Here is a 16115-nt window from a genome sequence, read left to right on the forward strand (position 1 = left end):
GGGCCAGCAGGAGAGGGGACAGGGAGTGGTTTTCTGGGGCGCTGGGAGGAGGCAGGCTGCCCGCCCGCCTGCCCACTGTGCCGCCCAACAGAGAAGGAGGCCGAAGTGTACGTGCCGCTGTGGTTTGAGAAGAGGCTGGACCCGGTGACTGGGGAGACGGCCTGCGTGTACAAGGGTGGCTACTGGGAGGCCAAGGAGAAGCAGGACTGGCACATGTGCCCCAACATCTTCTGAGCACCACCCCCCTCCTGCAAATACAGGCGGCTGCACAGCCTGGTCCACCTTCTATTTAATGCACTCAATTTAGTACTCAACTGCCCTCCCCACCTTTTCCTTCTTATGTTTTTTAATAACACTTTTTTGGGGCTCCCACCTTGGAAGGAGGAAGTGCTGACCCGGGTTCTTTCCAGCCCCCCGGTGCCCTGGGTCTCCTGTGACCCTTCATCATGGACTTGAGCCCCATCAGGCCCCCCAGCTCCAGTTTCTACACCTCAGGCAGGCTGGCCCGGGCCCTTGGCTGCTCCAGTCACCAGCCCCCCAGGGAGGAACTGGCCCCCTCCCAGGGAACCACTTTTGACTTTTTTAGAAAAAAAATGATCTCCATTTCTTTCCAGCCAAGGTATTTAGTAAATATTTTTAGTATAGCACTTGGTGGACAACTTTCTAAGTGTGCTTTCTTGCCACAGAAGTGTCCTGGCAAGAGCCCCTTCTTTTTAAGACATTGGGAAGCCAGATGGACCCCTTTGAGTCGGGAGCATTTTGTAGCTCAAACAGCAAGGCCGTGTGTATGTGAGCTGCCCACCCCCCAGGAGCCCAGGAGCCCCCAGAGAAGGGAACCAAGGGCCACCGGGCCCAGGAGAGCACAAGTCAGTTTTCTCTGGAGCCAGAGCCCCACGCATGGTGGGGAAGGGGACACTGAGGGACCGCCATGTGGATTTGAGGGCAACAGCCCCTGCCTAGCCCTGGCCATGCTGGGGCTGCTCCCCAGCCCCACAGAGGCCAGGCCTGCAGGCGTTCCTGCCACGGAACCCAGCCCCAAATCAGCAATAAGAACCAACCCTCGGCTCAGCCTCGGTTGGTATCCTGGGCACCAGAGAACCCAGAGTCCCGTCTCTGGGGTGCCCCATCTCAGCACCCCTGAACTCTTTATAATATATAAAATAGCTATTTTGATTAAATTTTTATGATATGTAGAAGTGAAAAAATGATGACGACAGGGTGCTCCTGTCTGAGTTTGGCCCTCCTGTCAGCTGTGCCCTGCCCTCTCCTCAGATTCCCTTCCAGTGGCTTCTGCCAACTGTGGGGGTGGGGGGGGGCCTGGGCCACTGTGGCCACTGTTCCAGCCCCTCAGAACTCCTACTCAACCTTTCACACTTCAATTTGGTCCTGAAAGTTCATCACAGGGTTTTACTTTCTACTCCAGGACTGGTTTTGTTTTTATTAAAAAAAAAAAAAAAAAAGAAAAAAAACCAACGTGTGAAATGCCTTAGGGTGCCCACTGGAGGGCAGGTGGGCAGGCAGGCAGGCAGCCCCATGAGGCCTGCGGCAGAGCTGTTCAATGTTCCTTTTCTCAGAACTGTGAGTGAGCACCTTCTGACCAGTAATAAAAAATCTTGGAGTTTTCCACGGCCCCATCCCTGAGTCTGTGACTGGGTGGAGCAGGGCTGACATGAGAGAGCAGGCAACAGCCCGCAGGTGGCATGGGGGAGGGGTGTGGGGCGCTATTCTGCTCAGCGCCAGAAGCAGGCAGTGGGAGGTTGGTCTGGATGGGGAGGGGCGGGGATGGAAGACCTGGTGGGACAGGGTCTGGGCCAGGAAAGCTGCAGAGGGCTGAGGTGGCACCTACTGGAGAGTCACAGTTTGGCCTGAGGCCAGGCCAAGGCCCTCACCACTCTCCACAGGGAACACTGGCCCTGGTGAGGTCTAGGGTTGCTCAGTGACCATGACCTGACCTCAAGCAACTTGGATCACTAGCTCCTGGGACCCGAACAAGGGTGGCTGATCTGGCCCAGTGGGTCCTCCTCCCACTGCCAGCACTTCCAGGTGACAGGATGGAGTGGGGCAGGGCACCACAGGGGCATCAGAGCCAGGCTCTAGCCACCTGTCCCAACACCCCAATGCTGTGGGATCCAAGGCTGGTACCGTACAACTCCTTCCAGAGCCTTAACTTTCCCATCTGTGGGGAGGCAGGCACTGGTGAGTCCCTGCCGAGGTGCTGGAGGGACAGCCCTCACTGGAGAGAAGGGCATGGGGTGAGGCAACCCCAGGATAGCCCTGACCCAGGAGGCAGGCAGTGGAGGATCTGCCAGGGGAGGGAATGGAATATAAGAATAGAATTTTCATATATCCAAATATGACAACAGCAAATAGAATCCAGCCACATACAAAAAACTGATACCCCAAATTGGTAAACATATGCCCAAGTTGGTTTTACACAGTAATGCAAGAATGGGTCAAAATCGGGAAGCTTTTAGTTGTAAATCATTCATTGTACCAACTAGTTCAAGAGGGACTTCTTCTGGATGGTAGACTAAATGCCTGGATTATCCTTCTTTGTGGAAAACTAGACATGTTGGATAAAATTTTAAAACACCTTAAACGCATCCATGAGCTGTAATGGATATAAGGAATCCTCAGGCCAAAAATTAAGTGGATGTGGAAACCTGGGGAGATAAGAGCTCTGAAGTCTGCTTCTCACTGGCATTTACTGAGCCCACTGAGCCTAAGTTTTCACTGCCTCAAATGACCTGCCTGATATAGGGCATCCAGTTTGAGATAATCTCCCTCAAGCTGGGCCCCCAAAGGGCTATACCTTCAATATACCTTCAATATAATGGTGAATCAAGAATAATACAAGGAAAATTGCTTGTCTTAAAGGTTAGTCATAAGCAGAGCAGAAAAAAAAATCCCCTAAGAATTTGTAATCAGGAGCAGACCCTCACTTGGCTTCACAGCCCAAATACATGCTATCAGGATGATCCAATAAAACCTCTAGTAGAGAATACAGCACGGTCCCAAATTGGCAATGTCCCCCGTCACATGAGAGAAACAAATCCTCTCTAAAGGTTCTCCCCTTCATTCCAGACCTTATGGAACCCCAGATGTGAAGATGAAAGGGAAACGAGCAGCTCACAGTATAACATCTCCAAACACACAAGGAAATACAACATACATTGGCATAAGCAATGGCCGACAGAAATAACAGCAGAATCAGATGTAACAAAACTACTCAATATAGTAAAATTAACAGACACATATAAAATAAGCATGTTTAATATATTTCTAGAAACAGAAAGGTGGCTTGAAAATGAGTAAAAAGCATTCAAAAATACTAAAGAACTTGCAGAAATTGAAAAAAATCACTAAAAACAATGAATAATTTTATAGCAGATTACACATGAAGAGAGTATTGGTGACATGGAAGTGAGGTCTGTGGAAATTATCCAGAAAGCAACACAGACACACAAAGAGGTGAAAAGTGTAAAAATGAAATTAAGAGACATGGAGGATAAAGTGAGAAGATCCCACGTGTGTCCAATCAAAATGGAACAGAAGCAATCTTTTAAGAGTTAATGACTAAAAAATTAACTTTTGACAAGAAACACCAATATACAGAGTCAATTCCAACAAATCCTTGTCAGGGTAAATAAAAAGACATCCACAGCTAAATACAATATAGCGAAATCGCAAGACCTTTAAAACAACAAAATTTTAAAAGGAGCCAAACTTGGGTGGGGGATACCTTGAAAGAGCATTGATTAGAGAGTTCACTGTCTTCTGACCACCAAAGAAAGTCAGAAGACAATGAAGTGATATCTCCAAAGTAGAAGAGAAGATGTTAATATTCCTAGTGAAAATATCTTTCAGGAACCAAAGGAAAATACGACATTAACAAAATGTCTTATTAAAACAATACTGGGACTTCCCTGGTGGTCCAGTGGCTAAGACTCCATGCTCCCAATGCAGTGGGCCTGGGTTTGATCCCTGGGCAGGGAAGTAGATCCCACATGCATGCCGCAACTAAGAGTCCACAGGCTGCAACTAAGAGACCACATGCCGCAACTAAGAGGCCGCCTGCCACAACCAAAAGATCCCACATGCCGCAACTAAGACCTGGCACAGCCAAACAAATAAATATTTTTAAAAATTAAATGGCTTATGGAGTTAGACTTTGATAAGTATTGGACTGGTCATTCGGATTTTCCCACATCTTACTGAAAAACCCAAACGAACTTTTTGGCCAACCCAATATTATGTAAAACATATAGAGGAATAGGAATACTAAATTTCAAAAACGGAGGAAAAACACCGTATGTGGGGGAGAAATTTTCAGTCAATCTAAAAGAAAGCAGGAAAGGAGAGGAAAAAGGAATGCAGATAAGCTGGAATAAAAATTTAAAAATAAGATGGAAATAAGTTAACCAATATATCAATAATTACACAAAATTTAAACAAATGCTTTGGGTAAGAACAAAAAATATCAAATAAAAACAAAATCCCACTATATGCTAGTTACAAGAAAACACCTAAAACATAAGTACACAGACAAGACAGACTTTGAGACAAAAAATATTACTAGATGTCAACTTTCAGAAAATAAAAAAAGCAATCACTTCTTGGCCTTTTGGCTATGATCAAGGGTAGAAAATTTAAAAAGCCACTTTATAATGATAAAAAGTAAAATTCATAGAGTTCTAAAACTCACAGGCACCTAGTAATATCTCAAAATAAAGTAAAATGGACACAATCAGAAGGAGAAATAGATAAATTCACAATCATAATGGAAGATTTTAACATCTCTCTCCCAGTAATGAGAGCTCAGACAGACCAAAAATATCAGCAAGGGTTCAAACAACACAATTAACATCTGGTAACAGGCACATACAGGGAATTACACATAACTGCAAAATACATATTTTTGAAATGCACACAGAACATTTATGAATATTAGCCACATACTTGGGCCAGTTGTCAAGCCTCAGCAAATTTCAAAGGACTGGCATACAGACCACATTCTCAGATCACAATGAAAGTTCAAAATCAATAACGAAAAGATAATTAGAAAAAGCAACCATGTTTGAACATTAAGAAATATGCTTTTAGGGCTTCCCTGGTGGCACAGTGGTTGAGAGTCCACCTACCGATGCAGGGGACATGGGTTCGTGCCCTGGTCCGGGAGGATCCCACATGCCACGGAGCGGCTGGGCCTGTGAGCCATAGCTGCTGAGCCTGCACGTCCGGAGCCTCTGCTCTGCAGCAGGAGAGGCCACAATGGTGAGAGGCCCGCGTAACGCAAAAAAAAAAAAAAAAAAAAAGATACATACTTTTAAAATAACTCATGGATCAAAGAAGAAATCAAAAATCAGAAAATACAATTAAAAATTAAAATATTATATACATAAACTTATAGGACATAGATAAAGCTGTACTTAGAGGGAAATTTAGAGCCTAAAAGCTCATGTTGTAAAAGAATAAAGGCTAAATAATGAGCTAAACATCCAATTTGAGTAGGAAAATGAACATTAGGATAAACCCAAAGGACACATAAGGAAATGAAGATCAGAAATTAATGAAAGAGAAAACAAACATAATAGAAAGGACCAAGAAAGCTGAGGTTGATTCTTGGAAAAACTAAAACTGACAAACTTTAATGATAAGGAAAATGGAAAGAGGAAATGGATGAACCCAAAAAACAATATTTGGAATGAAAAGAGGACATAGAGATGCTACAGATATTTTAAGGGTATTGTGAATAACTCTGTAACCACATCTTTGAAAACTGAGATAAAATTCTAGAAAAATAAAACTTAAAACTGACTCAAAAATTAGAAAAACCTGAATAGTATTACAACCTTTTAAAAAGTCAGTCAGTTAAAAAATCTCCCCACACATATACACACAAAACTCCAGACACAACTGACCAAGGACTAACCAACCTTACAGAAACTATCCCAAGAGGGATACTCCCCAACTCATTTCTTGAGGCTAGTATAACCTGGTCACCAAAACCTAACAAGGACAGTACAAGAAAGGAAAATCACAAACTAGTGTCACTCACATGCTGGTACAATTCAAAACAAAATATTAACAAATTAGCAATATAGAAAAATTATAATCACTCCAGAAGTGCAAGGTTTAGCCTATGAAAAACTAACCAATGTAATTCACCATGTTAACAAATTAAAGGAGAACACTGAATGGTCATCTCAATGGATGCAGAAAACACTTGAGAAAAAATTCAACATGCATCAATGATATTTAAAAGGAAAAAAATGCTTAAAAATAGGAATAGAAAGAAACTTCCTTAATCTGATGAATGATATCTACCAAAGGGGAAAAAAGCTTTCTCTGTGAGATAGAGAACAAAAGATACCCATTTTTACCCTTTACATTCAACACTGTATTGGCAGTCCTAGCCAATGCAACAAGGCAAGAAAAATATATGAGGTATGAGAACTGGCAAAATTATCACTGCTCCCAGATGATGTATCATAGAAAATCCAAAAGAATCTAAAGATAAAATAGAATCATCAATATATAGAAATCAATTACATTTTTATTTACTAGCAACAAACTGTGAGGAAATAAAAATTTTAAAACTATTATTTACAGTAGCATCAAAAATCATCAGATACCTAGGATATGTAGGTACATACATAGTAACAAAGGACATACAAGACTTCTGAAGGGAAAATCACAATACTTTCTTGAAAGACACTAAAGAAAGATCTAAATTAATGGAGAGTTATACCATCTTCATGGTTTGGAGGCTTATAAAGATATCAATTCTTCTCAAACTGATGACATACAATCAATTCCAATGAAACCCCTATAGCTTTTCTCATGGAGCTTGATAAAATGATTCTAAAATTTATATGGAAATGCAAAGGACCAAGAATAGTCAAGACACTCTTGAAGCAGAAAAAGTGGCAAGACCAGCTCTACTAGATACCAAAACTTATTGTAAAACTATAATAAATAAATCAGTGTGGTATTGGCATAGAGAAACAACAAATGTAACTGAATAAAAATTCAGAAACAGATTCATACATATATGAACATTCGATATACAAGAGAGGCTGCGCTGTAGATTAATGAGAAAGGTAAGACTTTTCAATAAGGGGTGTAAGGACAATCAGGAAGGAACTGGAGCTCTACCTCATACCATACACAAAAGGCAATTTCAGGTGGATTAAAGGTCTATATGTGAAAGACAAAACTATAAACACTTTAGAAGACACTACAAAACAGTATCTTCATGACCTCAGGATAGGGAAGGATTTCTTAAATAAGTTACAAAAAATGCAAACAGTAAAAGACTGATAAATTAGTCTATATTAAAATTAAGAGGGACTTCCCTGGTGGCACAGTGGATAAGACTCAGTGCTCCAGGGGCCCATGTTCGATCCCTGCTCGGGAAACTAGATCCCACATGCATGCTGAACCTAAGAGTTTACATGCCACAACGAAGGAGCCAGTGAGCCTGAACTAAGGAGCCCATGTGTCACAACTAAGGAGCCCACATGCTACAGCTAAGGAGCCGACAAGCTGCAACTAATGAACCCACGTGCCACAACTAAGGAGCCCGCCTGCCACAACTAAGGAGCTCACCTGCCGCAACTAAGACCTCATTCAAGAAAATTTAAAAAAAAAATTAAGAACGTCTCATCAAAAGACTATAAAAAGAGAGTTAAAAAAAAGTATGCCGAAGAGTGGAAGATTTTTGCAACACAGATAACTTATAAGGATCTTGTATCTAGAATATACAAAAATACAAATCAATAAAAAGAAGACAAGAGAGTAGAAAAATGGGAAAAAGTATTGAACACTTTATCAAAGAAGAAATTCAAACAGTCAATAGACATGAAAAGATGCTCAACCACATTAGACATCAGGTTAATGCAAATTAAACCATAATGAGATAACACTACACACCCTTCAGAATGGCAAAAAACAAATCAAATCTAGCAATATCAAGTGTAGGTGAGGAAGTAGAGGAATGAAGCACTTAGTGCCAATGGGCATGTAAATTGATACAACTGCTTCTGAAAAGAATTTGGCATTATCTAGTAAAGTTGAAATGGGCATGGCCTATGATGCAGCAAGTCTTCAAGGATTATGCATGTAACAGGAGACATAAACATGAATGTCCACAGATGTAATGTAATAGCAAAAAGCTAGAAACAACCCAAATGCCAGTCATAGAGACACGGATTTTTTAAACTGTGGTATGTTCCACTGTAGGTGTAATTTGTTTTTATTACTGTATAATATTCAGCACTACGATACACTAGTGAAGATGAATAAATTACAGCTACACTCAACAACATGAGTAAATTTCTGGAACATAATATTGAAAAGAAAACAAATTGCAGAATAGTAAATAAAATGTTATGTCCGGGACTTCCTGGTGGCAGAGTGGTAACGAATCTGCCTGCCAATGCAGGGGACATGGGTTGGAGTCCTGGTCTGGGAAGATCCCACATGCCACAGAGAAACTAAGCCCGTGCGCCACAACTTCCGAACCTGTGCTCTAGAGCTCGCAAACCACAACTACTGAGCCCCTGTGTGCCACAACTATTGAAGCCTGCGTGCCTAGAGCCTGTGCTCCACAACAAAGACAAGCCATCGCCATGAGAAGCCCACTCACCGCAACTAGAGAAAGCCCGCGTACAACAACAAAGACGCAACGCAGCCAAAACTAAATAATGTATTTTTTTAAAAAAGTTATGTCCATTTAAGTTCAAAAACAGGCAAAACAGGGCTTCCCTGGTGGCGCAGTGGTTGAGAGTCCGCCTGCTGATGCGGGGGACACAGGTTCGTGCCCCAGTCCGGAAAGATCCCACATGCCGCAGAGCGGCTGGGCCCGTGAGCCATGGCCACTGAGCCTCCGTATACGGAGCCTGTGCTCCGCGACAGGAGAGGCCACAGCAGTGAGAGGCCCGCATGCTGGAAAAAAAAAAACAACAAAAAAACAACATGCAAAACAAAGCAATTATTTAGAAATACAAACCAACATGGTAAAAGTATAAGAAGAGCAAAGAAAAGATAAACACAGAATTCAGGTTTGTGGTTACCGCTGAGCAAGGAAGAAAGGGGAAAGGACCCAGGAGGGGCACACAGGGATTATAAAGTAATAATAATGTGTTTTCTTAAACCAGGTGATGGATGTACACTGCTTTTTTTTCTTACCATATATATATATATATATATATTTGTTAACAGATCCCAATGGTGATATTTTGTGCATCTCTAATGCTGCACCTGCCCATGGGCTACCAATGTTCTCTTTATTAGTGAAAATAGAGTAATATGTACCTCTAATCAGATTAGTAGAACCAATTCCAGAAAACCCAGAATCCGCTGAGAAAGCATATCCTTTAGAGCCACTTGATATAAATATTTTATACAGTATTCTTTTGTAGCTGCTCAATGCCTAATAAGAATAATCCCTAAAACAGTAGCTTAAAGGAGAAAAACCCCATATGATTTTATCAATAGATGCTGAAAAGGCATTTGACAATGGGAGATGGGGATGGGGGCCTCACAACCCACATTTCATTCTGTGTAACTGGTGCCCCCTGGTGCTCAACTCAGACAAGATTGGCAGCCACGGCTTCATCCCAGAAGCCCCAAGTTTAAAAAACAAGACAACAGCATCAACAAAAACAGAAAAAACTCTTTCCACACTTTAAAGACCAGTCACCAAAACCAACAGACAATATTCTGCTCAACCCTAACATGTGGATTTCCATCCTCATCAGAAAAAAGACCTGGATAATTAATTATTCAACACTGTTTCAGAGGTTCGGCAATTAAAACTGGCATACTGGCAAATTTGCACATTTTATCTAAAAATACAAGTTTATTTTGAAAACTACCAGAGTTTATAAGATAGAAAATAAATTATATTAAACAATTTGCTTTTCTATATATTAATAATCAGGAATAGAGATGGGGGAAATTCCATTCACAATAGTGACAAATAACATAAAACAGGAATAAAATGAGAAAGTTACACAACACATATGAAGAAATAAAATCTTATTGGAAGATCTAAAAGGAGTCAAACAAATGGAAAACCATTTCGTATCGTCTAGGGAGATTTAAAATCATAAAAATGTCAACTCTCCCATAACTTACATCTAAATTTAATGCAATCATAATTTAAATCCCGATGGAACTTGTTGTGGAGGCGGGTAGGGACAGGAGAGAATTGGATTACGTGATTTTAAATTTCATGAGAGAAGAAATTCTAAGAATAGCCTGGAAAACTATTTTAATAAGAAAAACAGCGAGGGAGATTGATCCATCTAGATGCTAATGACGCCCCCAAAGCTAGTTTCAGCTAGGACCTCACCCCTCGCGTCGGAATCGCCTGTCCAGCTGGTAACAGACTGTCTCCCTTGACATATGTAAGGGTCATCTCAAGCCCAACAGGTCCAAAACCAAATAGAATGAATATAAATAATGACCTAGGTGGTTCGTTTAAGAAACGGGTGTGGCATAAGTGAATTTCCATCTGGAAAAACCAAAACCAAAGTCTGACTCCTGCCTAAACGCAGATACTAAAGTATTTCCCACAGGGAGTGGAGGCTGACACAAAAAACTTTAATACAATGCAACAAAATGCAAGAGAATGTTTGCAGGTGAGTAGAGGGGGAAGGACTTTCTTAAACATGATAGGAAACCCCAAAACCTTTCAAGAAACACCATAAACCAGGCCAAGGACAGACAAACCAGCAGAAAAGCAAGTTGTGAGCCGAGGTCGTGAAACCCAAGAGGCCTCAGGTCCCGAGAGTCAGCGGGCTGGACCTTAAGGGGAAATTACCTGGAAAGGGTATTTCAAAATGTAAAACATGCAGCTTCAGGCTTCCCTGGTGGCGCAGTGGTTGAGAGTCCGCCTGCCGATGCAGGGGATACAGGTTCGTGCCCCGGTCCGGGAGAATCCCACATGCCGCGGAGCGGTTGGACCCGTGAGCCATGGCCGCTGAGCCTACGCTTCTGGAGCCTGTGCTCCGCAACGGGAGAGGCCACAGCTGTGAGAGGCCCGCGTACCGCAAAAAAACCCAAAAAACAAAAAAAAACATGCAGCTTCCTTCCCAGGTCCTCTATCTTGCAGACGTAAAAGCACCACACCATCAAGGACATCTATACCAAAAAGTTTTCTGTAGTGACCACAAAACGTTGGAAAACTACAGGGTAAAAGGTTTCACCTGTGCCCGGGCTTAATACGCAGACTCCAGCGGAAAAAATTCCCCACTTCTCTGCTTGGGGTCTGAGCCGGACACTGGATACCCTAGGCCTTCCCTCCGCTGGCCCTAGGATGTGGGACCCTCGAGGCCTCCGTCCCCAAGCTGGGCCCCGGGCGGGCCTTGTACACCCGGGTTTGCTCACAACTCCCTACCCTCACGCCGTCTGAGGCTCGGACGCCCGCCCACCCGGGCTCGGGCACGTAGGCAGGCTCGTGACGTTCCCAGGGCGCATGCGCTGGGCGCAGAACACGTGCCAGGCCGCTGCACCGCGCAGGCGCCATTGCGCGCCTGCCTTGAGGGTCTGGAGGAGGGTGAGAGGGGTGCTCTCCGCCTCCCGCAACCGTTGGCGACCTGGGAGAAGGCAGGCGCCCGGATGGGACTGAGCGTTGGATACCCACAGAGCCTCCGGAGAGAGATGGCCGAGGGCCGGGTCCTGCACGTGTCCTCTGGGCCAGGTGAGAGTTTGCAGCCAGTTCCCGGGCTTGTGCTGTGTTATGGTAGCTGATGATTTAGCGTAAGAAACTCAAAACTCTTCCTTCTGACAATTAGGGGTTCTCCTCGCATCGCAGTGCCCCCAAACCCGGCTAGTGCCAGACTGGCTTAAATGGTGGGGAACTGGGTAGGGGAGTGAGAACCCAGAGCTTAAACAGAGTAGGAAGTGGGGAAGAAAGGACCGTAAATTCAAAGTTGTGGGTTAGAGCTGCCCACAGCTTCCCAAGAACTGCAGTTGCTCGGGCAGGAAGTGGCCCCAGAGTCCCGTGGAAGCATCTCAGCAGAGTCCAGAGGGGACAAGAAAGGAGGGATGTGTCTGTCAGACCCTTCCCCTGTCCCTGGTCCAGGTTGGCCTCAGTGGCATGGGCTCCCCTATCTCCAGGCCCTGGCTGGAAGCTGCTGAGAAAGCCCGAGCCCCAAGCAGTAGCAGGGGCAACCTGCTTTGCGGACCGAAGGCGGCTGGATGGAAGACCCGCCCTCCTCACCTCGGAGGCCAAAAGGCCATAGGGTAACACCCCACGAGGGCCAATGAGTAGGTTGTGGAAGACCTACAGGCAGCAGGTGGGGCCAGTGAATCTTGTAAGCAAAGATAAGGGGGTCAGGGCAGCAAGGGCTTTGGGGCCCCATTCCAACCGTCTATATGGGCCTCTGGATAGATTTCTGGTGGAGAACTACGACTTAGTAAGCCAGAAAACTTCTACCGTCATCCAACGCCTTTATTTTAGAGGAAGAAAAGGGGACCCAGGGTGGGCAGTGATTTGTCTGAAGCCTTGTGAGCTGAAAAAAGGAAATTTATGCAGGATCCACCAGGGGTCCTAGTTGGGCCTGGCACATTCCAAGTTACTGCCATGAAAACTGCCAGACTGAAAAACAGGCTTGGCAACATTTGGGCTCATTCCTGAGTGGGATTGTCCCTCGCCAGGCCCTTCCTCTGTCCAGTCTGTGTCTTGCTCACTATGGAGAGGGTGCCCCCAGCAGTGCTGAGGACAGCCGGAGGCCTCAAACATGGCAGCAGAGAACGCATGTTCTTTTGTAGCTCTGCCTCCCGTGGCCAAGCTGGCTGTCCACCTTCTCAGGAACCAAGAGCAATGTGGCCATTCCAAAGGAAGCCTCAGAGGTTCCATCTCCAGCCAAGGGCAGAATCCTCCAGTGGAATTTTGAGGCTGTTTCAGGCATCTAGGCAACTGCCAGCGGGGCCCTTACAGCCTGGCCCAGATGCAGGACAGCCTTACATCGGGGACGAGTAGCCAGTGGAGGCACAGCCCGCTCAGACCAAATCTTGTGTTCTGTGTAAAAGGGAAAGGTTTGAGCTCTATCAGTCTTAACACGGATTGGTCTGTAGAGCTGTGGATGCTTGCCCAGTGCTGCTTGAACCACGGGTCTAAAAGACAGTCATGTCTTTCAAGGGGAACTAGACCCAACAAGAGGAGCCAAAAAGCAGTGCCACTCACAGGAGGAAGCAGAGAAGTTTCTCTCAGCCTATTAACCTATGCCTTCCTTTGGTAAACAATGTCAAACCCTTGTCCTGTCCTAGTAATACAGTATTGATGTGGGGTTTGTAATGCTAAATCCATGGGACACTTAGGGGCTGAGGGGTGATATAAGGTGAACATTTCCCTGAGGACTTGCCCCTTGTTTTTCATCTGATTTACAAAGTCCCTACCCCAAGACTTAGAACTACAGCTGTGTCCCAGAGAAACACAACCGGCCAACAAAGATGTTCAATCTCACGTAAATTAATTCAAACCAACTCAAAAATCCATCACTTTTCACCTTTCAGATTAGTAAACAGTTCAGATGGAAGAGACTACAGACAGGCAAGTGGGGGTAGGGGGCAAGGAATATACTGTTGGTGGGAATTGAAATTGGGAAGTCTTTTCTGGAATGTATCTTAGAATTTTTAATGCATCCACCATCTAACAAGCCATTTCTCTCTTTGAATCTTAACCCTGTATAAACCCAGATCTGAGTTAACGATTAAGTACACATGTATACCCACACACACTCATCACAGCACTTTTCATAAACATTAAAAACCAAAATCTCTATAAATGGGACCACTAAATGACAGTACATCCAAGATAATGAAATGCTATGTGGTTGTTCAGAAGAATAAAGTAGATCCATGTGAGCTCTTCAGAAACAAGTCCCAAGATTTACTAAGTGAGAAACAGGCAGAAACAGAACAGTAGATGTGTAGTTGTGTGCTCAGGACGGATACTCTTTCCAGGGAAAGTGAGCATTGGGGGGTGGGGGGTTGGGGAGGAGGGAGCCTTGCTTTTCATGGTCTAGCCTTTCGTACTGTTTGAATTTTTACCATATGCATGTGTCACTTGGAGAATAAAAACAAAACACAAAAGTCCCCATCCCTCCCACTCCTTAAAAACAAGGGTCGCTGCACTCATTCACCTTCTTGCCGCCTTGAACTCAGGACCTTCCTGCCACAGCCCCACCAGACCATCTTCTTCTCCCAAGTTTTAGACAATTCCAAGCAGGTTAGTTATCCAGGACAAGGAAGGGGCAGGAACCCCTGCATCTTATCTTCCCACCCAGAATGGAAGGACTCTGCCTGGAAGCAGGCTGCATTCAGCACAGCTGTGGTTGGATTTAAACAGCAAAGTGGGAACGCCCAGAAGTTGAAGCTAAAATGTTTAAGAAATTCAGTATTTCAGTTTCTATGGGTGTCCAGGAGAGTGAAGACATAAGACAAGGTGGTGGAGATGAGGAAGAATCTGAAGACAGTTTAAAGCCACAGTGGTGGAAAGAATGAAGAGGAGGAAGGTGCTGGATTTTACTAAGAGAAGAAAACAGACTGAGTTCAGGAGTCTCACCAGTGAAAGTTTATAGTATTGCATTTCGATTACAGGTATGTAAATAAAAAACTTGAGTATTACCCTCTGGTAAAAATGCAGAACCAGCTTGCACTTAGATTAAAACAGCAGGTTTGGGGACAAAAATGGACCATATGCTGCCTGTGATGAAAAGAGCGAGCTGGACAGGAGAGGAACCACCAGCTCAAGAAGCCCTAAGACTCTTAGCGAATCTTCAGAGGAAGAGGTCAGGGCCTCTCTGAGTGGTATTTCCCCCAAAGAGCCCTTGCCCAGGGATGTGGTTTGGAGAAGTCCCAAACCCACAAGTCACAGGTGCTTCCGGCCACGTGCACAAGTGGGTAAAGACCTCCGATTCCCATGGGGCCTGCCTCCCTCACCAGCGCTTCCCAGGCTACTGGAGTCTTCACAGGGCAGCACGTGGCCACTGCTGACCAGAGGTGGGTAGATGCTGGAAACACACCGAGAGGTCTGAATTGCAGACCAGTGGCACAAGACCATAGTTCTTGTGCCTTCAGAAAACCCAAAGTCCCCAAATAAAGAGGGATGAAGAGAGTTGGGAGAAATCAAACCAGAATTTTTCCAATGGCCATTAAAGAGAAAATTCAGCAACTCTTGCCTTTGTCTTTGACCCTGAGAAGTTGAGGGACACAGCTGTATGAGGCTGTGACCAGGCGGGAAGGAAGACATGGTGTGCTTCCTGCAGAGCCACCTCTGGAGTCCCTGTGGCTCAGTGACCCCCTCCTCCCATCTGCCCCAAAGCAGGGACCTTGACTGGGCCTGGTGGGGCCAGACAGGGGGAACGCAGTAAGAGAAAAAGCAGCGCCAGGCTCTCCAGATGGCTGGGACCATTGAGGAAGGTGTGCTCCCTAGGACCCTGCCACACCCACAGACGAGGCCGCCACCAACCAGCACAGGGGCTCCTTCACACACATGGTCCTTTCGTAAAAGGAATCCTTTGGAATTCAAACATTCAGTGTGTTACCCAGGTCAGCAGTCTGACCAGAGTCGGATCTGTCCACTCAAGTTTTTGAGGCAGGAAACCTCACTGTCCACTGTTAGTTCTCCAGCAGGGAGAACTTAGGTGGTGGATGGGGAAGTTGAACAGGAGGATCTTTCTTCCCCAAGCTGTCTGGACGGTGCCACAGCCAAGACTGACCACTTGGGCCACCACTCACATCCCCAACCTGAAGGAGGAGCCACGAGACAGGGAGCTGCTCAGCGCTGAGCCTCCTCCTGACCGTGGCCCTGTGGGGATCCCCTGGATTGGAGATCCTGGGGGAGCACCAGCCTGGGGGGCCCTGCCCCTCCCCCAGCCTTGCCCCTGGAGCCTCCCCAACTTCCAAACAGCACTGGATTCACCACATCTTGAGGAGCCAGAAGCCAAGAGAAGCAGCTCAGACTTGGCATCCTGCTTCTGTTCTCTGCCCAAGAGTCACCAAAAAAAATGTATGGTCTCACAGCAGGCACAGCATCTTGTTTCTTTTAAAAAATAAATATTTATAAACGTAGGGAGGAAGATTCAAAGAATCAGAGTCTC

The 16115-nt window shown here is 45.1% G+C and overlaps 1 protein-coding gene across 3 annotated transcripts in view; it reads left to right on the forward strand.

Annotated features, from left to right (window-relative positions):
• OSBP2 (oxysterol binding protein 2) overlaps nt 1-872 on the forward strand; it is a 145254-nt gene extending 144382 nt beyond the window's left edge. For 2 of the 3 annotated variants that reach the window (XM_024767995.1, XM_024767994.1), the window contains one exon: nt 92-872. In XM_024767995.1, the coding sequence (XP_024623763.1) occupies nt 92-234 (143 nt within the window). In that variant the 3' untranslated portion in view covers nt 235-872. The remainder of the gene's footprint in view (nt 1-91) is intronic. The other variant, XM_024767996.1, reaches the window with a different exon arrangement.
• Nucleotides 873-16115: the final 15243 nt, after the last annotated feature.

The sequence above is a fragment of the Neophocaena asiaeorientalis genome, unplaced genomic scaffold (genome assembly GCF_003031525.2).
Source record: "Neophocaena asiaeorientalis asiaeorientalis breed wild unplaced genomic scaffold, Neophocaena_asiaeorientalis_V1.1 scaffold828, whole genome shotgun sequence".
In the NCBI taxonomy this organism is placed as follows: Eukaryota; Metazoa; Chordata; class Mammalia; order Artiodactyla; family Phocoenidae; genus Neophocaena; species Neophocaena asiaeorientalis.